The following is a 26,351-nucleotide window of genomic DNA, read 5'->3' as shown; positions in this document are numbered from 1 at the left end:
ATATTTATATTAATATCGCTGATGTTGAAGTTTGCATGTTCTCCTTGCGTTTGTGTGGGTCTCTGCAGGTACTTTGGCTTCCTCCCACAGCCCAACAACATGCAGTTAGTGGGGTTAAGTTAGTTGATGAGTCTAAATTCTCTCTCTGTGTTAGCCCTGCAAGACTGGGGACCTGCTGAAGGTGTACCCTGAGTCTTGTCCTACGGCAGCTGGGATAGGCTCCAGTCCCACTGCAACCCTGAATTTGTAAGTGGAGGAGGATGTAATAAGTGAAATAAAAGACACAAAACATCAAAAAGAAATCTTTTCAACATATGGATGTGTCTGTGGAGGTGCTGGGGGACCAGTTAGAGACCAGCAGCTGGACATCAATGGTTGGACTGGTGGACTACTTCAGTGAAGAGTAGACGACGTCTGGCTCTGGTTTACAGTCTGAACACAAACACACACAGTTATTAAAAACAAACAAACAAAACAACAGGAAACATGATTAGCCTACAAGCTTTGTAGTTCAATCAAGCCCTCCAGTCTCCACCTCTCTGCATCACACACAGTCCCAGTTCAGACTTCAAAGGGAACCAGCTCAGACACAGCCAGCTTCTTCTTTCTCACTCCACCCTAAGATTAACAGGCTGAGCAGATCACAAACAGCAGCACTAAAAAAAGAAAATGAAAAAACAAGTCTTCGCCGCCATTTTATGCACTACCCAGAGTCAAGGATTTCTTTTTCGACCAGTCAATTAAAGTGAATTATACTTATCTATTCTTATCATTGCATTAGCTTAATCTAAGCATTCGGTTAGATGAAGTGACAGGTTGCATAAACCGCAGCAGATGTTTAGAGTTCTCTTCTCAAAGCATCTCTACTGTAAAACAACAAATGACCAGAAAGAGCTGGGGGGTATTTTTGTGAAAAGGAAGGTGGGCGACCACAAAGCTGCCATCTTCTTTCAATGCAGACTGATGCACTTCACCACAAAGCACAAAGCAAGCAGGTTCTCACTGCATGAACACTGCTATTGGCTAAACCAGAGCGCACAGCAGAGACAATTCTCACCAGCTTCAGACTAACTGGGGTAAACAGGAAGTAGCTACTGTGGTTTTACATGCAGAACTTTAAAAATGTTCACAAAAAAGGTTGATTCATTCTATTAAAGGACAGTTTCAGAGGCTCGGTGCACTCAGTTAAGGATCTCTAGACTTTTCCGTTCATGTCTTCATACGTCTCATAGTGACAGCTCCAGGATTATAGTGAAAAAACCTTTGAAACTCGTCATCATTTCCTCATCATCATTCAAATCACCAAATGTTAGCATACTGAGAAGATGGTGAACATGATGAACGTTAAACCTACTGCTAACCTTCTAACGCTAGTAGTTAGCTTCAAGCAAAGTCCCATTTCCTGGGTATTTAAACTGACCTAATACAGGAGGAACTGACTGAAACCAGTGCTGCCAGATTTAATTTCACAGATTAAATCATCTTTGATAATGGTCCAATGTCAACTAAACACACCGTGAATGCAGAACATCATACCAGCAGTCAGACTTGGTGATGCTAGTGTGGCGGTCTGGGACTGCTTTGCTGCTTAATTGGTGGAACAATGAATTATCCTCTATCAGAACATTTTGCAGGAGAAAACCATCAGTTGATGTCCTGAAGCTCGAGCACACTTGGATTATGGAGCATGACAATGATCCAAACTCGCAGCAGCAATTCCATCTCTCAATAGACAAAATAAAGAAAGATATTATGGGGTGGCATAGTCATAATTTATTTTAATTATATTTAGGATGCTTTGGCATACTGTTAGAGACCATACATACTGGTAAACCCTGCAGTGTGGCTGAAATTAAAAATATATATTCAGCATTTTTTCACAGGGCCAGTTAGGCTTGGATGGCTTTTTTCCTGTATATTAAATGAACTCATGATTTTAAAAATGTTTGGTTTTTAGCCTTTTATCAGTATTGGTTTCATTTAAATGAGTATGGTAGAACTGTGTAGTGTTTTGCAAATAAGCAAACAGCTTTAAACTCAGTGCAGCTCATCAGTCTCATGGTCTGTATCAGAAAAATGTTAAACTCAATCTTCCCAATCAAATAACATTTAATGATCATAATCAGCAAGATGAATGTATGTGGTCAACCTGTCAAGATGTCAAAAGCATTAACTTTATCAAAGATAATTTCAGAATTTAAGTGTACAATATGGGTGGTAATTTGCAATGAAGGGGGAAATTATACAGTGAGGAGTTTTTATAAGTAACTTTTAATGAGTAATCCTCCATTTTTCTTTATGACTACAAAATTTGATTAAACATAATTGTAAAATGTCAAAAGAAAAACTAACAATTCTCTGTTAATGAGATCAAATGTTCAAATTACTGTGACTGAAAGCAGACATGTTAGCCGCAACCAAACCAGAACAAGTCAAACTTTGCATCTGACATTTTGGTGAATTCCACCACGTGATCACGTAACCACGTGTGAAACACACATAAAACAAACGTATATTTTTTGTGCAAAGAAACAAAATCACTGCTGAAGAAACATGAGCCAACAGGCATAAATACAAAGAAGAGTGATGGTACTGGGAACATAAACACATTTACACAGTATTTCCCTGCTCTTAAAGCCAGATTAATCAGGGATTGGACTGGCAGGACCTCTGGCCCTGATGTGAGTGATAGACCCAGCAGAGGGCAGGTCCACATGTTTCGTTCAGACTATGTGTTGCTGGACCCTATGGGTTAAGCTCCAGTTCCCCCACGAGCACCTCTCTCCTTGGCTGCTTCCAGGGTAGGATTGAACCCAAGGGGTGTTTTGTTGTTGGACCATAGTCTCTCCACTCAGGTAAAAGAGGACCAGAGCTGTCAAGTGATCACTACCTGATGCTAAGTTGGACCAGGTAGTGGGGAGGATGCTGGACAAACCAGGCACACCCAAATCTCTGGTAAGTATTGGTTGTGTCTGACAGATGGTCCAATTCACGAGATCTTTAATTCCTCATGAATTCCAACTGGAATCTGTCATGGCTGCACTTCACCACTGATTCTGTTCCTAACATTTATGGATACAATTTCTGGGTGGAGCTAAGAGGTGGAGTGTTTCTGCTTTGGTGGCCTTGGTATGACCTTTCTATTATGATGTGGTTCTTCTGGCCTCATCTGTTGGTAACCTCCAGTGTGCATTAGAGGGATTTGCAGCTCAGTATGAAGTAGCTGTGTTGAGAATCAGCAACTCCAAATTTGACACGAGCACCTTAATTGTCTTCTGTGGTCTTTCAGGTCTTTTGGTGCTGTTGGGCTGGTCGATGCAGTCCTTCTTTTTAAAAGTGCACTGGACTCTTGATCAGGCCATTTGGTCATAATAGTATTTTTTTGTTTGTATTTTTATGTTATGTCCATGATAGTCTTACTTTAGGTTTTTTAGACCATGATGTTAGCATTGCTGTCTTTAGAGTTCAAATTCAGACTGAATTCACTTTGAAGCGACTTTAGATCTTTGATCATCTTAATTTATTGCCTTAAATTGTATAGATGAATAGCGTTGTATAAGTACCAGTTCAAAGATGCAGAGCAGCTTTACCTTTTTTCCTCTTTGGTCTGAAGGCTATTTGTCCGTAATTGATGTCTTCTGTTCTCACTCCTGAGTACACTGCAGCTGAATCACTCTCTGCAGAGTAAAGTACATATACATTTCTGTAAGTAGAGCAGCTGCAATAGTACTGTTATATTATTGCAGCATACTGTATGCTTTACCACTTCTGATTACCACAATTTGTTATTTGTGTATTACTCAAAGTGTACTGACACACTGAGGTTGTACATAAATGCCACTGGCACTGTTCAGACTCTGCCAGTTCATCACAGATGGTCCTGCGCTGGGTTATTGAGTATCTATGTGTATCAAATAATGCTAAAACATTTTATAATATATTATATTATACTATAATGTAATTATTTTGTAGTGTGCTATGGTTGATCGACCCTGCCTGATATGAACATGTTCTGCTCTTCTAAACATGATCACTAAAAAAACAACAACAAAAAAACAAGCCTCTGTCTAATCTTAGATACAACACAGAGCTGAGGGGTTATTTATTTTAGAAGTGTCAGTTAAATTTAATAACTGCAACAATTTTTCAGTTATCTCATCTGAATACCTCTTCAAAGAAACACAGAATGACCACATTGAACTGGGTGGGTGTTTTGTGAAAAAGGAAGGTCAAATACCACAATGATATTATTTTCTTTTTTTTTTAGCACAGACTGATGCAAGTCACCACAAGGCAGAAAAGCAACAGCTTCTCACCTATCACTATTATTAGCCAAACCAGAACACACAGCAATGAGAATTTTATCAGCTTCACACCAGCTAAAGTCAATAACAGGAAGAAGCTGTTGTGGTTTTAAATGTAGGACTAGGTTAGAAAATAATTCTTTGCTTTAATGGAGAGTTTGAATGTCTCATAGTTACAGTAACATAATCAACAAAAGTCTGTGTTCACCAAACCTAGATAGCGAACTTATCTAGGCGTCATCTGAGATGCTTTGGCACATAAGCCTCAGTTATGATTCTACCCAATGTTCTATCGACCAGATGTGGCCCAAAACACAAGTGCCTGAGTTGAAGGAGTCACACTCTACCTGAGTAAAGAGAGTCAATTGAGACCTAACATGACACTAAGAATGATGAGTTACATGTGCTATGCTCATTCATCACATACACTGTCGTCGGTTTTGACTCACACACTGTCCTGGTGCCACAGCAAAAATCTAATTTTCATTATTTTATGTTTGTTTTGGAAACCATAATTCAGCTGTTTTAGAAAAAAAGATGTACGATTTTGACGTAAGGTTTGGGTAAGGTAAGGTTACCCATAAAAACTGAAAAATAATTTCAGTATTATGTAAAAGGACTTTGTTTCAGGGAACACAAAACGGATTAACAATTAAAAGCTGTTCTGCAGCAATGGAGGTTGATCAAGCCTTGAAAGCTGGTGCTACTAATTCCTACATTGGATTTCTCAGGATGACCCCTCTATTTAGCCTTTCCAGGAGTCATGCGGTACATGGGACACTGGGTAGGATTCTAGACGCACCGAGCACACAGAAATGAGCAGGGAGGAAGACAGCCTAAAACACCTAAACAGCATCCTTTGTTGAACTCAGGGGGCCTCTGTGAGCTGGGGGAACCTAACGGTGTCAACAACAAGGTTATTGGGAACCAGGAGTAAGTAATTGTGTTTTTATGTTTGTGCTCCAACATAAAAGAAGTGCTGGAACAGATTATGGTACCATACATGCATCAGCTGAACAGTATTGTGCTGCAGAAAGTAGTGTGTTGCTACGAAAATGGCAAGAAAAAGCAAATAACAACAGAAGTGAGACAGACCATCATACACTCTGGTATGTGTCTAGTTGGTCAGTGGTTCATCCTACAGCAAGATAATGACCCAACACATTAGTGCAAGCTATGCCAGCACTACCTCAGGAAAAAAGAAGAAGATGGTAGGCTTGAAAACATGGAGTGGCCAGCACAGTCTCCAGACTGAAACCCATTCAAGCTGGTTTGGGATGAACTGGACAGAAGAGTGAAAGCAACACAGCCTAAGTGAAACATTTATGGGAACTTCTGCAACATATATGGGAAGAACTTTCTCAAGAATATTTGATTTCTATTGTAGAGAGAATGACATGCGTGTGCCCAGCTGTTATATCTGCGAAAGGCGGCTACTTTGATGAGTCAGAAGTTTAGAATATAAATTCTATAATTTCTTGTTTAATTCCAGTTGTCTTTTTGTACAATGCTTTCATTTCATTTTAGAGTGCAATGAGACATTAACGTGGAGAATTTTCAATAAATCTGGAAAAACTGGATTGTTTGTTTGACCTGTAGTGTATATACATGGCAAAACTAACTGTGTGTGCATGTGTGCACGTAATTTCAGTTCCTTGTGCTGACAGGAAATTTGGCTAGTGAAATATAACTTCCAGGATCCTGGTGACAGATTCTGACTTTCTACAGCAGCCAATACGAAGACAAGCAAAACTTTCCAAATGTATTCATAAGCTGGTGTTAATCAATATGTGAGCAGACTAGGATGGTGGATATTATGAACATTAAATAAATAAACATTACACCAAGCTTGTAGCATTCTGATTTTACAATTTAGAGAACTGGCTATGATGGAGAAAATGAAGATCAGCTGTACCTGACTTTTTTTTCTTGTCTTTGATGATGATTTGCCCATAAGTGACGTATTCTTTTCTCACTGCAGGAGAGACTGCAGCTGGATCACTCTCTGCACAATGAAACACACACACAGAGGACGTCAGTGCAGGCAGTACAAGTGATAGCAGAGCTGATTGAAACTGCTGCTCTAGCAGAACTCTTTATGCACACACACAAAAATACAAACAACAGAAACAACAAAACAGTTACAACACTGCAAAAGTCTTGAATCACCCGTCATTTTTTCATATTTTACTGCAGATGAGTCAGACTTTCATGTAATGTTTTCAAGTGCTATTGAACAATGTTTCTCCAGACTTTTTTAAGGTCTTTCAAAGTTTTTCTTTGGGCAATGGCTGCTATTTTTCCACATCCTTTTCAATCCACTCCTTGTAGCTGACCATTTCCAGAATATATATTTTTAATTCAAGTATAAAAAGGCACCTAACTGCATAACTCAAATGATGAACTACTGTTGTGTGGCTCTTCAGTTGGTGGTTGCCAAGAAACAATTCATACTTCTCTCCTGAACTCTTACATATGTATGTAGGAGTTCAGAAGCACAAAAGATTGTCTACAGCCATCTGTAGCTCATGCTGGGGTCTCTTTCATTTTTCAGGCTGCATTTTAACCTTTGGTGTTCGAGATCTTGTCCAAACTGATTGAAATATGAACACAGAAAAGTACACAATGTTATATCATATGGGAAGTGTCTGGTTCGTAACATTTTTTTACTATGGCGGTGATCTCAAACACACTGAAAATGCAGTAAAAGCATGTCTAGATAGAAAAACACATAACAGAACAAGATCAGTCACAAATTAGCCTCCCCAGAGCTTGGATCTCAACATTATTCAATTCAATTCAATTTTATTTATATAGCGCCAAATCACAACAAAAGTCGCCTCAAGGCGCTTCATAGATACAGAGAAAAACCCAACAATCATATGACCCCCTATGAGCAAGCACTTTGGCGACAGTGGGAAGGAAAAACTCCCTTTTAACAGGAAGAAACCTCCGGCAGAACCAGGCTCAGGGAGGGGCGGCCATCTGCTGCGACCGGTTGGGGTGAGAGAAGGAAGACAGGATAAAGACATGCTGTGGAAGAGAGACAGAGGTTAATAACAGATATGATTCAATGCAGAGAGGTCTATTAATACATAGTGAGTGAGAAAGGTGACTGGAAAGGAAAAACTCAATGCATCATGGGAATCCCCCGGCAGCCTACATCTATTGCAGCATAACAAAGGGAGGATTCAGGGTCACCTGGTCCAGCCCTAACTATATGCTTTAGAAAAAAGGAAAGTTTTAAGCCTAATCTTAAAAGTAGAGATAGTGTCTGTCTCCCGAATCCAAACTGGAAGCTGGTTCCACAGAAGAGGGGCCTGAAAACTGAAGGCTCTGCCTCCCATTCTACTTTTAAATACTCTAGGAACAACAAGTAGGCCTGCAGAGCGAGAGCGGAGCGCTCTAATAGGGTGATATGGTACTACAAGGTCATTAAGATAAGATGGGGCCTGATTATTTAAGACCTTGTATGTGAGGAGCAGGATTTTGAATTCAATTCTGGATTTAACAGGAAGCCAATGAAGGGAAGCCAATACAGGAGAAATATGCTCTCTCTTTCTAGTCCCTGTCAGGACTCTTGCTGCAGCATTTTGGATTAGCTGAAGGCTTTTCAGTGAGTTTTTTGGACATCCTGATAATAATGAATTACAGTAGTCCAGCCTGGAAGTAATAAATGCATGAACTAGTTTTTCAGCGTCACTCTGAGACAGGATATTTCTAATTTTAGAGATGTTGCGCAAATGGAAGAAAGCAGTCTTACATATTTGTTTAATATGTGCGTTGAAGGACATGTCCTGGTCAAAAATGACTCCAAGGTTCCTCACCGCGTTACTGGAGGCCAAGGTAATGCCATCCAGAGTAAGAATCTGATTAGATACCATATTTCTAAGATTTTCAGGGCCGAGTACAATAACCTCAGTTTTATCTGAATTAAGAAGCAGAAAGTTAGCGGCCATCCAGGTCTTTATGTCTTTAAGACATTCCTGCAGTTTAACTAATTGGTGTGTGTTATCTGGCTTCATGGACAGATAGAGCTGGGTGTCATCTGCATAGCAGTGAAAATGTATGCTATGTCTTCTAATGATACTGCCTAAGGGAAGCATGTATAATGTAAACAGAATTGGTCCTAGCACTGAACCCTGTGGAACTCCATAATTAACCTCAGTGTGTGAAGAGGACTCTCCATTTACATGCACGAATTGGAGTCTATTAGATAGATATGATACAAACCACTGCAGCGCAGTACTTGTAATACCTACAGCATGTTCTAATCGCTCTAATAGGATATTATGATCAACAGTATCGAACGCTGCACTGAGGTCTAGCAGGACAAGCACAGAGATGAGTCCACTGTCAGAGGCCATAAGAAGATCATTTGTAACCTTCACTAAAGCTGTTTCTGTGCTGTGCTGAGCTCTGAAACCTGACTGAAACTCTTCAAATAAACCATTCCTCTGCAGATGATCTGTTAGCTGTTTGACAACTACTCTTTCAAGGATTTTTGATATGAAAGGAAGGTTGGAGATTGGCCTATAATTAGCTAAGACTGCTGGGTCTAGAGATGGCTTTTTGAGTAAAGGTTTAACTACAGCCAGCTTGAAGGCCTGTGGTACATAGCCGATTATTAGAGATAGGTTGATCATATTTAAGATCGAAGAATTAATTAATGGCAGGACTTCTTTGAGCAGTTTTGTAGGAATGGGGTCTAAAAGACACGTTGATGGTTTGGAGGAAGTAATTATTGAAGTTAACTCAGAAAGATCAATTGGAGAAAAAGAGTCTAACTTAATATCAATGGTACTAAGAGTAGCTGTAGATAATATTACATCTGTGGGATGATTATTGGTAATTTTTTCTCTAATGATAAAAATTTTATTTGTGAAGAAGTTCATGAAGTCATTACTAGTTAACGTTAAAGGGATGGTTGGCTCAAAAGAGCTCTGACTTTTTGTCAGCCTGGCTACAGTGCTGAAGAGAAACCTGGGGTTGTTCTTATTTTCTTCAATCAGTGATGAATAGTAAGATGTTCTGGCTTTGCGGAGGGCTTTCTTATAAAGCAGCAAACTATTTCTCCAGGCTAAATGATGATCCTCTAGATTTGTGACACGCCATTTCCTCTCCAGATTACGAGTCATCTGCTTTAGGGTACGTGTTTCAGAATTATACCACGGAGTCAGGTACTTCTGATTTGAGGCCTTAGTTTTCACAGGAGCTACAGTATCCAGAGTCGTACGTAGTGAGGAGGTGAAATTATTAACAAGATAATCGACCTCTGTTGGGGTAGCGTTCAGATAGCTGCTTTGCTCTGTGTTGGTACAGGGCATTGGAGATGATAACAGTGGGTGGATTATATTCTTAAACTTAGTTACAGTGCTTTCAGAAAGACATCTACTTTGATAAAGTCTACTCTTCACTGCTGTGTAATCAATTATTGTAAAAGTAAATGTTATCAGGAAATGATCAGACAGGAGAGGGTTTTCAGGAAACACTGTTAAATGTTCAGGTTCGATGCCATATGTTAAAACAAGATCTAGAGTGTGATTAAAGTGGTGGGTGGGTTCTTTTACATTTTGAGAGAAACCAATTGAGTCTAATAACAGATTAAATGCCATGTTGAGGCTGTCATTTTTAGCATCTACATGGATGTTAAAATCACCCACAATAATTATTTTATCTGAGCTCAGAACTAAATTAGATACAAAGTCTGAGAAATCAGACAGAAACTCTGTGTAAGGCCCAGGTGGACGATAGATGAAAACAAGTAAGACTGGTTTCTGAGTTTCACAGCTGGGGTGGACAATGTTAAGCATCAGGCTTTCAAATGAATTAAAAGTCTGTCTTGGTCTTTCATTAATTAATAGGCTGGTGTGAAAAATTGCTGCCACACCGCCCCCTCGGCCTGTGCTTCGAGATTTCTGGTAGTTAGAATGGCTCGGGGGTGTTGATTCATTTAAACATAATCATCCTGCTGCAACCAGGTTTCTGTAAGGCAGAGTAAATCAATTTGTTGATCAATTATTAAGTCATGTACTAACAGAGACTTGGAGGAGAGAGACCTAATATTTAATAATCCACATTTCACTGTTTTACTCTTTGGTTCAGATGTGGATACTGTATTGTTCTTTCTTTGTGATTGTTTATGTTTAAGTTGTTTGTTGCTGGTTTTTAGTTTGTTTTTTGTCTTTTTGGAAGCTGACACAGTCTCTATGGAGATGGGTTTTGGGGGGGGTAGCAGGAGGAGAGAAGCTGCAGAGAAGCGTGTAAGACTGCAACTCTGCTTCCTGGTCCCAACTCTGGATAGTCATATTTTGGGGGGTTTAATAAATTTGTCCATATTTCTAGAAATGAGAGCTGCTCCATCCAAAGTGGGATGGATGCCGTCTCTCCTAACAAGACCAGGTTTCCTCCAGAAGGTTTGCCAATTATCTATGAAGCCCACATCGTTTCTGGGACACCACTCAGACAGCCAGCAATTTAAGGAGAACATGCGGCTAAACATGTCACTCCTGGTCTGATTGGGGAGGGGACCAGAGAAAACTACAGAGTCCGACATTGTTTTGGCAAAGTTGCACACCGATTCAATATTGATTTTAGTGACCTCCGATTGGCGTAACCGGGTGTCATTACTGCCGACGTGAATTATGATTTTACTGAATTTACGTTTACCCTTAGCCAGCAGTTTTAAATTTCCTTCAATGTCGCCTGCTCTGGCCCCTGGAAGACAATTGACTATGGTTGCCGGTGTCTCTAGCTTCACATGTCTGAGAACAGAATCGCCAATTACCAGAGTTTGACCCCCGGCGGGTGTGTCGCCGAGTGGGGAAAAACGGTTAGACACATGAACGGGTTGGTGGTGTACCTGGGGCTTCTGTTTAGGACTATGCTTCCTCCTCACCGTGACCCAGCCGCCCTGATTCCCCAGCTGCTTGGGACCTGCCGGGGAACAGCTAGCGGGGCCTACGCTATTTTCGGCTGCACCAGCTACAGGGGCCTGGCTAGCTGCGGGTGAATGAAGGGTGCGAAGCCGAGTCTCCAATTCAGTAATCCTGGCCTCCAGCGCTGCAAATATGCTACATTTGTTACAGATATCATTACTGCTAAAGGAGGCCGAGGAGTAACTAAACATCTGACACAATGAGCAAGAAAGTGCAGGAGGGACAGGTGAAGTAGCCATGGTGCTAATGAGTCGGCTACGAGCTAAGCTAGGCTAGCGAGACAGTACAGAGACAGTGAGTGAATACTTTGGCTATAAATTAGGTAGTGAGTACACAGAAAGTGTGCTTCGGAGGAAGCACGTGAAGATTATACTATGAAAGAAGAATGTATTTAAAAGTTGTTAATTAAATCGCTAAGCAAATAAGCTACTCAGAAACACCACTGTGTTTGAGCAGGAACAGGAAGTGATACTCTACCACAGAGCGAGCGAACACCAAGTGACAGCGCCACCAAGCTTGAGAGCTCTCTATGAGCACACTGTCGCGCTGAGCAGTGTGGGATACATCCTGACAGAGGACAGAATAAAAGGTAGGAGCACCCAAAGAAGACCTTTGGATGTCCTTCAAGAAGCCAGGATAGCTATTCTTGAAGACTATTAAAATAAATTACAAGAAAGTTTTCTCCATACAGGTGACCCAGGTGTTTTTTTTTTTTTTTGTTGTTTGGTTTTGTTTTGTTTTCTTCCCCCCCCTTCTCACCGTCTCTTCTCCCCTTTGGTTTTCTTTCTTTCTCTCCCTCTCTTTCTTTCATTCTTTCCCCCTGTCCTATCCCACAGTCATGTCTGTCCCGTTTGTAGCAACTGAAAATAAAATTAATTATAATTATAATAACGGTCAATCAAATGGACCAATATGGCAAGGCCATGATGATCCACTTGGTAAAATAAATCTGCTTGGCATCTTTCTTGGCCTTAAGACAACAATTCTGATGGCTAAAGATCCAAACGGGACACAAAAAAAAAAAAAAAGAAAGAAATTACAAGAAAGTTTGACTGAGAGATTCCAGGCTGTGATGAAGAATAAAGTTGGTCACACTAAAAATGGACTTTCAAGATCACTAGAATTGTACAAACTCGTTTTTTCCCTATAAACTGTACTTATGATTATACATACAGTGGGGCAAAAAAGTATTTAGTCAGCCACCGATTGTGCAAGTTCCCCCACCTAAAATGATGACAGAGGTCAGTAATTTGCACCAGAGGTACACTTCAACTGTGAGAGACAGAATGTGAAAAACAAATCCATGAATCCACATGGTAGGATTTGTAAAGAATTTATTCGTAAATCAGGGTGGAAAATAAGTATTTGGTCAATAACAAAAATACAACTCAATACTTTGTAACATAACCTTTGTTGGCAATAACAGAGGTCAAACGTTTACTATAGGTCTTTACCAGGTTTGCACACACAGTAGCTGGTATTTTGGCCCATTCCTCCATGCAGATCTTCTCGAGAGCAGTGATGTTTTGGGGCTGTCGCCGAGCAACACGGACTTTCAACTCCCGCCACAGATTTTCTATGGGGTTGAGGTCTGGAGACTGGCTAGGCCACTCCAGGACTTTCAAATGCTTCTTACGGAGCCACTCCTTTGTTGCCCGGGCGGTGTGTTTTGGATCATTGTCATGTTGGAAGACCCAGCCTCGTTTCATCTTCAAAGTTCTCACTGATGGAAGGAGGTTTTGGCTCAAAATCTCACGATACATGGCCCCATTCATTCTGTCCTTAACACGGATCAGTCGTCCTGTCCCCTTGGCAGAAAAACAGCCCCATAGCATGATGTTTCCACCCCCATGCTTCACAGTAGGTATGGTGTTCTTGGGATGCAACTCAGTATTCTTCTTCCTCCAAACACGACGAGTTGAGTTTATACCAAAAAGTTCTACTTTGGTTTCATCTGACCACATGACATTCTCCCAGTCCTCTGCTGTATCATCCATGTGCTCTCTGGCAAACTTCAGACGGGCCTGGACATGCACTGGCTTCAGCCATGGCGGAGTTTGGAGTCTGACTGTTTGAGGCTGTGGACAGGTGTCTTTTATACAGATGATGAGTTCAAACAGGTGCCATTCATACAGGTAACGAGTGGGGGACAGAAAAGCTTCTTACAGAAGACGTTACAGGTCTGTGAGAGCCAGAGATTTTCCTTGTTTGAGGTGACCAAATACTTATTTTCCACCCTGATTTACGAATAAATTCTTTACAAATCCTACCATGTGAATTCATGGATTTTTTTTCACATTCTGTCTCTCACAGTTGAAGTGTACCTCTGGTGCAAATTACTGACCTCTGTCATCATTTTAAGTGGGGGAACTTGCACAATCGGTGGCTGACTAAATACTTTTTTGCCCCACTGTAAGTCACTGCACCTAGGACCATTTTCCTATCAAAATATAGCAAAATGAGAGGTAGCACAAGACTTCTGAGTGAGTACTATGGGTATATATATACTATGGATCAGTGAACCTTTCATTTATTGATCTAATATTTTAATAATAATGAATAACATTAGGCAAAATTTTGATTTACTGAAAACATGACATTTGATGTTCCTTTTATATTTCCATTCTTTTTCTCCACAGTGTTGTGTATTTTAGCCCAGTATTTATAATATATTTATAATCTAATGTTTTCTGGTTTTATGTGAATAATGTGAAAAACTATTAATTTAAAAACAAACTTTTTTTGCTTTTCATTTTTATTTATTTATGTATTTTTTAAATTTGTGTTTTTGTGGATCTTCTCCGTGTAGCACATCATACTCATGTTGACTCATGTCAAAACTTCATATTCTATATTAATAATAATAATAATAATAACAATAATAATAATAATAATAAATGTACGTTCCTTCCTCTTTTTATAATTAACAGCTCATTGGTGAAATGGTTGCAGCTGGCATATTTGCTGGAAGCTGTTAACATCTGTGAACCACAGACCACAAAAAACAGTCCGACATACAAAGAACAAGACTCACTAAGTGTGAGAGTTTACAGACAGATAATTTAATGATGTATAATGCTTTGAACAAAAAAATAAATCTGTAATTGTTCATCAAGGAAGGATTAAACTATAATACAAAACTCTAAAAATTCTGATTTCACAGGTAAACTCTAGTCTGAAAAATTGTGAGATACTTGTTTTAGTGTTACAGCAATGTTTTCGCACTTCTAACCATCCTTCCATAATGTCCTTAGTTAAACATAGTCTTAAACTCTTGAGGAGATGAAGGTCAAAAAATGTCATGATAATTCAAACTATGCTCATAAGGCATGTTTTAGTTTTATATATACTCCTAGTATGCATGAATGTTACCAGATTGTAAAGGTGCACACCAAACAAATATAAGCACTCAGCAACCATCTACATAACTTTTATGTCAAAAGTCACAGTTTAACTGCCAAATTTATTGATTCTCTAGATATATAATTGAACATATAAATGATGTTCAATTGCTTCTAATGATCTATCCTTATTGAACTTATCTCTACAAGAGTGTAGCTCTTTTCCACTGCCCTAAAGATGTGTCAGACTAAATATTCCTTCTGTATTTAACCTCACCTTATAAAAAATATCCACAATGTACCAAAAAATCCTTATTTAAAGAAGAAGAAGAAGAAGAAGAAGAAGAAGAAGAAGAAGAAGAAGAAAAAAACTTACCTCTGCTTTTTTGGACAATCTGTTGTTGGCAATTGGATATTTGCACTTTGCTATATGTGATGTTATCTTCTACAGCTTCGTCTTGTTCAGCTATAATTATCAAAGTTTATAAACAAAGAAAAAACATTATGTAAAAAGCATGTAGATGGACCTTTACCTGAAGAACAGTGGATGTTGTTAGAAAAGGAACACCAACAGCATACAATTGACAGCACACATATAACATGCAAGAAAGAAAGATAAAATAAAATAAATGACAATAATTAGAAAAATTACTAAAATTTCAGTAAAAGAAACCCACTAAGAAGTCCGAGTCTCACCTTCATGTTTCCTGTGAACACATCGTCTGGCCAGCAAAACCAGTAACACCAGCAGAACCACAACACAGAATGATCCAACACATGACAACACAGAGAGAACAGGAGGAAGAGTGATGGAGGTGGAACCAGGTGGAGGAATTGATGTAGATGGAGGTGTGGATGTAGGTGGAGGTGTGGATGTAGGTGGAGGTGTGGTGGTGTGTTCCCCTAAAATAAAGCAAACACAGTCATTAAGTTGTCGTCACATTGTGAATGTTGAAAGCTGCAGAAACACAGACAGGTGAGTGTGTCACCTGTGACAGTGATCCAGCTGGATGGAGACTCTCCATGACCGCTGATGTCACACTTGTAGAGGCCTTCATCAGACCTGGAAACATGCTGGATGGTCATGTGACCTGTAGGCTGCTTCCTGATGAGGGAGCCATCTTTATAGAAAGCAGCTGGGAGGTTGGAGGGAGTGGTCTTTGTTTTACAGAGCAGAGTGACGTCATCTCCCTCCATCACAGGGAGGACAGGACTCTGCAGGATCACTGATCCACCTCAACACAGAGACAAACTACAGCATTTCATCCATTTACACACAGCTTCATCAACACTAACTCCACACACTCAGCTTACCAGTGACTGTCAGGTTAACCATGTTACTGATGGGACCCTCTCTGGACTCACACCAGTAAACTCCACTGTCTGATGTGTAAATGTAGCTCACGTTACAGAAAGGATTCACTGGTTTTCCCCACCCATCTCCACACTGAGTCCTCTGTCGTGTGCTTGTGTTTCTCCTCAGAGTCCATCCAGCAGAGCTGTCGTCTTCCTCACAGCTCAGAGGCACAAAGTCTCCTTCAAAGAACTGAGAGCTGCTGGGACTCACAGTCAGACGAGCTGTGAGGGTTAAAATAAAAAGGTCTGAAAACTGAAAATGGTTACAATAGTGTAATTATTCCATAATTTCATCAGTTTTCTATATGAGCTCCATTCTGTAACATGGTCATATCAGTGAGCGTTTCTCAGGTTTAAACTGTGACAGAAGAAGGTTACTGACCTTGGTTTGTTGTGCAGCTCAGCAGTGAGATCAGAACTAAAGAGAAATGACACTCAGGTTGATTTGAGGTGAACATAAAGAACAACTCCACATAAACAGCTGACAAACACACAAACACATCTCTCTATATCTGCTCATTTTCAGGACTGTAAAAGTGTGAAAAAAAACCTTACAGCAAAGAAAGTAGAGCTGAAACTTGTCATCGAGTGATGACAGGTTATAAATTCAAGTCACTAGTCCAATACAGAGCATATTCAGAGAAGTAATTAATTAGTCATATTAAACACCCACAGGTAACTTTAAAGCTTGTTAACAGAAGACGATTTAACAATATTTTATTTTCTGAAGAACTTTTAGGTTACAGTCATAATAGACGTAACAGCATTCACACATTTTGAACTCTTTATGCTCCTCAGCTATGGTTTAAACACCTTCTTTTAAAATGTTCATCAAGTGCACTAACTATACTCAGTGAATGATTTGAGCTTTTCACTGCCTGCTGTGTTTCCTCGACTCCTGAGCAAAGATAAAGAGTCAGTTCAGACCTGCAGTTGGTCCTCGTGGTGTTTGAACTTGAATTCATCCTGATTTGTTTTTCATGTCTTCTCCTCCATCATCAGTTATCAGGAGAGCAGACAGTCAAAGTACAAGAATTCAAACAAACACAGAGATTCTACTTACAGAGCAGACACAGCACAGATGTTTCCTTCATCGTCCTTCTCACTCATTTGAGCTTTTTTTCATTTCTGTCACTGACACCAAGTAAAGCCCGCCCTCTTCCTCTGAGCACCAGCTTTCTATTGGTTCAAACACAGTTTTGGGGGACTCACTTTTTTCTTTGTGGAAAGACATAAGTGGTACATTATAAATTCACATAACTGTAGAGGTCTCTCATATCTGAGAGAGGCAGATATGAGCTGAAACACAGGAATCAAACCAGGGACGCTGCTGTTATGGAGCTGAACTGGAACCATTCAGACACTGAGGCCCTCTGAACACATTTTAATTACAGCTGTGCAGAGACACACTGATGACTGACTGGAACCCCATCATTCGTATTTTACATTAATACCAGATGAGGCCCACTAGAGGGAGCTGTTTGACTGTAAATATTAAAAATAATAGAGGTATTATTTCACATCATTTCAGTGCTGCTTAACGTTAGGAACAGATTTATGGTTATGGTTAGGGATAAGGTTAGTTTTAGGGCTGGAACGTGTATTACCGCGGGACCATCATTCCACTGGAATTCATCCATAACCCGGCGCATACCTCAGGAACTTTGCGGGACATAACAAAAAGTCGATATGCTACGCCTAGTGAGAACGGGCTGAATGTGAGAACGGGCTGAATGTGAGAACGGGCTGAATGTCTTTAAGAACCAACAGAAGTCCCCCTGCTTTTTTGAAGACCATGGCTTGGAAGATTCGTCCTTTACAATGTCAGAGAACATGTTTTATCATTGTTTGAAAACTAGGTTATAAAAAATAAAAATACATAGAAAATTGATTATTGTTTACAGCTGGAGCTAAAAAGAACACTGAAAGCTTTTCACACAACTTTTCTATTGATTCTCTTGATCTTTATGTTTTTGAAATTATACAATAGACACATTGGTTTTCACGTCTGTAAACAACTTCACCTGTGCAGAGACACACTGATGACAGACTGGAACACTATAGGCTGTGTCCCAATTCAGGGTGCACGCTTGATGGACGGGCACTACGCGCACTACGTACGGTGCGTACTATAAGTAAGAGAAGTGCGGAAGTGAGAGGCTTGTGAAATGGGACGGTCTAGCCTTCGTCGCGCTGTTCAGGTTGCCTAGCAACCATGATACTAACCGCGAGAAACATTACATACAGCTTTGTGTGACATAAACGAAGGAGAAAAATGTTTTGTTGGTCATTCATTTTTGTCATGACATCACTTTGATTAGTTGAGTATCTGAGGCTGAGACCACGGGACTGTAAAACATGATTGTTGGGCTTCATGTCTGTGCTGAACAGTCATTTAAGATTAATTAGTAAATAACAATTAGTTAGTGTTGTTCATGAGACTAAAGTCATCTCACTGTGGTAATGTAAATATAATATGGCCAATATTATAGTATTGTCAGATTATTATGATATATATATATATGCATTTGAAGTACACTTCGAATTGGGACAGCCGTCATAATCGCACTTAAAATGCGTACTTCAAGCGTACAGACCCTGAATTGGGACACAGCCTCAAACTCCAGTCCCCGAGGGCCGGTGTCCTGTAACTTTTCCATGTGTCTGCTGCAACACAGCTGAATACAAATAGTAGGTCATTAGCCGGACTCTATAGAACTTGGCTGAAAGCTGAGGTGGCAGTAACAGCTGTTTGATGCATGTTACAGCAGCTCATGAATGACTGAACATGGTAAAATAAAAGTCATTTTATTACATTTTTCCAAACACCTATGATTACTTAAATTTATAGGGCTAGGGGTTTCCCCTTCAGCATGCAGTCAAGTTCTGCAGAGTCTTGCTGATGATCTACTAATTTTATTCAGGTGTGTGAGGACTGGAGTTTGAGAACCCATCTTTACGTGTTTTATATATGAACACTAGAGGGAGATGTTTGACTTGAAATACTACATCCATAACAAGCGGCTCAACAATGACGTTTTAAGGCATGTTCATTGAGCATTAAATAACGCCTAAGAACATATTCTATCTTAAAATTTGTAGGTGCAAGCTGCAATCTAAAGAGACATGGCAGGAACTGAATGAATACAAGCAGAATAGAAGAATTGGTGCTATTTTGTGAACTGTGGATGAGAATGTTCTTCTTTTAAATGTATTTAATGTTGTGATGTGTAGTGAAAACAAAGTGTGGACACTGAATGTTAAGCTGTACTTTCTGACTGGGATAACCTAGTTAGTTAGCTAGTGTTAGCTGATACAATAGCACTTCACCTTGTCCAAATGCAGTTATGCCTCTGAAAGAATAACATGTGCCAGTTCTCATGCTATACTGCAACAGACTCCATCACAGTGCTGGAGAACATCAGTCAGTGATGCAACAATGATCACATCATCAACAAACTCAGTGAATTCAGAGTCCACCAAAGAACAATGAATATGCATGAAGTTCAACATTTCAGAAACAATGTAAAAAAACAACAAAAAAAATATTGAAACATAAAGAAATGAAGGCCATCGAGAAAACATTTGGGTCTCATGCATGTGAAACTTTATTAACCATTAAAAATAAACTCACATTCAAGCAAAATTAAATAAATCAACAAACTTGAAATCTTTAAAATGAAGTGACAAACAGACTGCAGAGTCTCCTTCATGGAAGGAAAAGTTAATAAAGCATCAAAGATCAGAGGACTGAAATATGTGACTGTAGTGATGGAAACAATTATTTGGCTTTGTTTAACGATCAGAACAATTTGTAACATAGTTATAGCTGATAAGTGGATTTTATATATAATAATAATGGATTTATATAGTGCTTTTCAAGGCACCCAAAGCGCTTTACAATACCACTATTCATTCACACACTGGTGGAGGCAAGCTACGGTTGTAGCCACAGCTGTCCTGGGGCAGACTGACAGAAGCCAGGCTGCCATATCGCGCCATCGGCCCCTCTGGCCAACACCAGTAGGTGGTAGGTAAAGTGTCTTGTGTCAAGGACACAACGACCAGGACAGAGAGCCCAGGGATCGAATAGGCGACCTTCCGGTTACAGATGTGCTTCCCAACCCCCTGAGCCACGGTCGCCCATAATTACACTATTAGATTAGTAATCATGTATAATCAATAAACAATTTACACTCATCGTCACATACAGTGTTTGTATTGTCAGTTTGTTCAGTCACTGTTTGTAAATTGACTGTACCAGGGTTAAACCTGACACAACAGGTTTGATTTTTCAGCTGCTGAAACATTCATTGATTCTGAAAATGTAACAAAAGCAAGACTGGATTTATGAATTTGTGTAACAGAGTTTTTCCTCTTGCCAATAAAACTAGCCAGGACACTAAAAGTAAGTACACACTGCAGTCCTTGGGTCACACAGAGATAACCTAACAAAAATAAACACACTAACAGATTGATCTGTACTTAAAAATTTACTTCTATATTTGAAATGTTTAAAACATATGAAAAGTAAAATGGAGACAGTAGTGGATTACAATGCAAATGTGTTTGATAGTTGGATTTTACACTTATAAGAAAAGAAATGTAAATATAATCACTTCTACATTTGAAATGTTTAAAAATATTTACAGATGAAACATGAAATGGAGAATGTAGTGGATTAGAATGCAAATTTGTTTGATAATTTTGCACTTATAGAAAAAGAAATTGAAATAAATAATCATAATCTTAAAATGACAAAACAAAAAGTTGTAGGAACAATATGCCCTGAGTTTTTGGAGTGTTTCAAAATTTCTGGTCTAGGCTGCTCATTTATTAAGCTTCAGCTCCAGATGGTCATAGCAACCATTTGGATAGCAACCATATATAATTATATATATATATATATATATATATATATATATATATATATATATATATATATATATATATATTCATATATATGTAGGTACATGCAATGACTCTCTACTTTTTTTAAACTGGTCTTTGGCTTAATTATTTTTCTTTTTTAAATAATTTTGTGACGAACATATCCATTGATTTTAGTTTCATCTCGAGGCTCATATGAAATGTGGCTCTGTTTATGATTTCTGTAGATCCAAAGAGATCTTAGTATGAACCCTGATTTTGTGTTTTTTTACGTATTCTGTAGATCAAACAACCAAAAACAGCAAGAAGCACAGCAGAAACTGACAGACCAACGACCAGTCCAACAGATCCTCCTGTCTGACCTGCAGGTGAGAAACAGGTGTGAGGTGTCAGCTGTCAGGTAGGTGATGAGTGAAGAACAGAACAGAATCCATTTCCTCTTCAAACTGCTGTCAGACATTATCTACTGCACTCTGATCACATCACTCAGACCAGCTGCTTTCTACAAAGTCTCATCAACAACATCTTTAGAAACAAACATCAACAACCAGGAAGCAGCTTCACCTCTGATCACACACACACTCAACTCTACTCACTCACCTGGAGGAACAACAACTCTCAGGGTGATGTTGTTGATTGATTTCCATGATCGTGTTTCTCTCATTAAAACACGACACTCATAGTTTCCACTATCATTAATCGTCACATTCTTCAGAATCAAAGACACGTCTCCATCCTTCATCTGTCTGTCCTGCAGATCCACCCGGTTCTTAAAAGATGGATGCTGGTTGTCTGGATCAAACTGCTCATCCCGATAAACAAAGACATATTGTTTATCCTGCACAGATCTGCTCCACTCCACAACTATGTTGTTGTTGTTCAGAGCTTGACATGGCAGAATGATGTTCAGACCAGACTCAGCTGTGATGATTTTCTGGTCTGAAAGAGGAAAAAAAACACAGAGCAGCGAGGTTAAAGGTCAACTGTTCATTTCCTCAGCAGCCAATCAGAGTAAGATGAAACACAGAGCACACTGAGCTCCGGCTTGAATATACACTCAGTCACAAAGACATTCTTATCAGTACAGATCTTTAGTATATTAAAAACTCAATGTTTCCAGAAAATAAACAATTATAATGTTGGAATTTCTTTTTTAATTACATTTTAATGAAATTAAGTTTTAAACCAAATTGAATTAACTATTAGCTACTATTAACTATAACTTGTACAGAATAAAACAGAATACAAATGCTATAAACAATTTTCCGTGTGTATTTGCTTTAACACACGGAAAAACCAAATCAGTATAAAAATAACTCTTAACTCTTATTAACATGTAAACCAGAGTGATGCTTTTTCTTTTATAAACCAAACATAACTGTCGTTTGGTTTATAAAAGCTTAATCTCCCATGTTCAGACAGATGCAAAGATACCATCACGCACATGTTTACATGTTTTAACAATAATGATAATAATAATGTATACTTTATTAACTCCAGGGAATTGCTTAGTCCTCTGCATTTAACCCATTCACACAGTGAAGCAGTGGGTAGCTACCAATCCAGTACCTGGGGAGCAGTGTGTAAAGACGGTACCTTGCTCAGGGGTACCTCAGGGTAGCCACTTGGTAGATTTGAATCCCCAAACTTCCGATCATGGGGCACACGCTATACCTACTGATCTCTCTCTTTCAATAAAGCTGAAAGTCACTGAGAGAGAGATCAGAACTGTGTTTCAACAGCAGCTCGCTGTGGTCCAATCTAATTTCTTTCAGGAAGTGGTGTTAGAGTGACCATTAGCTGGAATAAAAGATGCTCACATATAAGTGCGTCATAAGTGGTGAAATCTAAAGTGGGTCTGAGTGTTTAACAGGTTCAGTTCTTGAATGATCTCCACAGAACAACACAAACATCTCATCATCAATCATCAGCTACATACTAAAGACCATCATCAGCCAAAGAACTTCAAAATGACATCTCTGTATAAACATGTATATTGTACTATGGAGGAGGCAGCATTTAGCTCCATAAAACCACAGCTGTTCTGGAGAACTTTGTCCACCTTTGATTGTCTTTAAGTTGTGTTGGAGCCACAGAGAGCAAATCTTTGTTCTTTATGGAGAACCAGTGAGGCTGTTTAGACTTTCCTATAAAACATCAGTGCAGGAGTCTCTCAGTACATCTGTTTACAGTGAGGACAAAGAAGCAACAGAAACACACACAGAGGAAACATGTAGAGACAGGCAGCAGCAAATAGTCTGCAGGGGGAGCGAGCATGCAGCTTCTGCAGCACTTCCTGAAATCATATGACTGTAATCAGAGAGTAACTCAGTACACTTTCTGTTTTTATTCAGGTAATTTTCTTCTTTATATTGTGTCAGATAAAGTCTGACAGCTTATAGGTTCTTCAGCTGATGAAACACACTGAATTAATTTCATATGATGTGTTTTCACAGATGAAACCAGCCAACAGCAAATCAAATACTTCACACTAACTACACATGATATTCATCTATAACCAGTAAAGTGAAGCTTTAATCCTGGTTCAGATGGATTAACATGAACAATCTGTTAATCTACTGAAGCTCACAGACTTCAGTCAACCTGTCAGATTACCTAAAAAATGTAATTTTAAACAAGTAATGCTGTTCTGAAACCCTCCAACACTTTTTTGATCATCAAGAAATATATATTTTTTTAATTTACTCAAATAAGATTTTTGATATAAATTTGTTTATTTAACATCTAAACTTCCTTTAGAAGGTCGACAACCTTTCTGAACACCAATCAACACAAGTTTGTACTGTATACTATGTACTGTGATGTGCCCACATGGAAAACTATGACATTGTTTTTTGTCTGAGTAATGCTGCCTTTCAAAGTGAATCAGTGGATCACAATAAAAAAAAGGCCAATGAATGTCTAACCTCTCAGAATTAAGGATTAATTTTTTACAGCAACTTTACTATATTTAAAAAAAACATGCAACATTACACCCAAGGCTGTGCCATATCATATCATTCACAATAATACAGATAAACATTTTTTGTAATATAAAAAAGTCATATTTTAATATTATTGCCATAGAAATGCCATGAGGTTATGTTCCATAGAGCTGTTATTCTGCTTCCTTTGACAATTTAAAAATGAAACAGGGAGCTGTTTCAACAACTTGGAACAAAGTGCAGTCATTTTCAAATATTATCCTGCTTAAGATGGAAATATTAAATTGTGTTTCACTGCTTGAAGCAAAAACACGACATCAGTGACATCTGAACACGAGGCTGTACTCAAGATGCTAGCACCTGGTGATATGTGACCTAAATATAACACGTCCACCAAAGTGCCACTTGAAAAAGAATCCTTCATTTACTTATAATTATTGCTTTTTTTATATTGTTTATTTTAGTTTTTTTAAATATCACAATATAATTTTCAGGCTACATTTACCATCAATGATTTTACCTTCATACTATAAGTATTTTTCATAGTAACCCTTTCAGTACCCAAAGAGCTGGAACTGAGTGTGTACTAGGGTGTCAAATTTTCATTTGGCTAACATTTTAATGAGTTTTACACTGTGTAAAAAATGAAATGATTAGTTGAATTTTTATTTTATGTTTTTTTAAGCAGCCTCTAAGATACATATTTGTTCTTGTTTATACAAAGAGCTTATCTTTCATTTAGTTGACATGTTTTCTGTTACAATGCAGTCTGTGTGTATTTGTTACATATTTTAATGTATCAATTTTCAAAGGAAAGCTTGAATGAAATGTCACACTTTATGTTGTTGATGATTATTGTTAATAGAAAAAAATAATAATTTTGGTTATTCAACCACAGATCTTTTCCATGTACACGGAGTATTTCCTAAGCAATATACATTTGTTGAATGGTGAATTGTCTGAGAAAAATATCTCTCCTCTGCACCCCAGTAATAACATTTTAACTCCTGTGATGGAAAGGTTTGAGTGTGTAAACAGTTAGCTGCTGAGTCAGAGGTCATGGGTTCAAGCCAACCTTCTTGCTAGAAGGTCTGACAAAGTCACTGAGAAGATGAACAAGAAGCTGTTTGATATTTACACCAGTTTCACTTTGAAAGCTTCTCCGTCCATCAGTTATTCAATATTCAAAAAGTGATGTGAATTATTGACTTTGATGTAAATTTGATGTAAAACTTCATGAAGTCAATGAAAGATGTGGAGAATTCATTAGAAGATTGACTGCAAAATGCATATCTGACTTCAGCCCAGTGTGTACTCGCTGTGTTGTTTTTAGTAGGTCAGACCGCATTCAATACAAATCCTAAAGGCTGGAAATTTAAAAATGGACATTATCAATGCAAACAAACCCACAGCAAACCTAAAGTATATCATCTGCTTGACTGTTATCTTGATCAGTTGGTCTGATGGTCATTGGTTAGTATGAACTAATATATTAACTCATCTCCTTTCATAAACAGTGGTTCAGAGAAGAAGATAATAAAGTCATGTAAAATAAAGCAACGAAGCTTTTGTTTTCAGTATTCAGAGAATGCAGCCAGCTCGACTCTGATAATGGCTTTAGATAGTTCACATTCTGGTTTGTCATCACGACGGTATGGAAGAGACAAAGACGAGCTCATTACGAAGACAAAAAAAGGTATTATATTTTCACTTTATAAGAGAAAGTCTGACTTCGTTATGCGCAGAAACGGCGTCAGCATTAGTCCGTCTGCAGTTCTGTTTCCAGGCGTACCGAGAATAGTTTCGATCGGAGAGATTAGCGCCAGTGTTTCAAACATGATCGGTATGGATAGTATTTAAATAATGTATTGTTATATAACTCTGGCTCATATGTTAAAGAGGAATGTTGTTTTTGTTTCTCACCTGCAGACACAAACAGGACGACACACAAGTAGCCAAACCAGAACAAGGGCGTAGATGTTAGAGCAGCCATTTCCGTATATCCGTGTATTCCATGCCCGAAAACCCGAGTTGTTTTGCGGACGCGCATGTGTGTGTAAGAACTGAGAAAGACTCCCCCTATAGGGCAAGGTCTTTACCAAAACTTTGATGTTTTAAGATGTTTTCATTGTAACATGCTGACATCAGCCTCTTATGGCCTGTTAATACTACTGATCACATGACCAGTAGTATTTAAAAAATAAGTGTTTTGTACAGCTGTCTTCATGTTCTTTCATATGATATATTACTTAGTATGTTTTAGCTTGTTTTTCAAGGTCAACTTTGACCTGAGTCATGAGCAACGGAGGGCAAGGTTGGTCAGTGCTTAGCAAACCTAGGTACTCATGTCCACCATGTCCTAGTATACTGTTGTGAAGTTTAAAGATGCAAGATGCATAAAAACAATGTGGTAATATCAAACTTTTACTAATTTTCATATTTGGTGCAGCCTTGGTCCATTTTTCAGTGAAATGAAATCAGCTAGAGGTGTTATTGGTATCCACGATCATCAGAGTTGATGATAGATTTCTAACAGATAAACAAACAAATGAAAAAGATTACATACTTCCTACCTGA

General features: G+C 38.7%; 1 protein-coding gene across 1 annotated transcript; it reads right to left on the bottom strand.

The window, feature by feature from the left end:
- Nucleotides 1-388: 388 nt before the first annotated feature.
- LOC308409382 (Fc receptor-like protein 5) lies at nucleotides 389-25,767 on the bottom strand (the record flags this gene model as incomplete). The annotated part of the gene is made up of 4 exons (XM_080902084.1): nucleotides 389-432; nucleotides 15,573-15,818; nucleotides 15,898-16,161; nucleotides 25,698-25,767. 4 exons carry the CDS (start codon nucleotides 25,765-25,767, stop codon nucleotides 389-391), a joined length of 624 nt encoding a protein of 207 aa, XP_080758210.1.
- Nucleotides 25,768-26,351: the final 584 nt, after the last annotated feature.

This window comes from Rhamphochromis sp. 'chilingali' (genome assembly GCF_963969265.1).
Source record: "Rhamphochromis sp. 'chilingali' genome assembly, chromosome: 1".
Classification (NCBI taxonomy): Eukaryota; Metazoa; Chordata; class Actinopteri; order Cichliformes; family Cichlidae; genus Rhamphochromis; species Rhamphochromis sp. 'chilingali'.
This window is presented reverse-complemented; position numbering and strand designations above follow the sequence as displayed.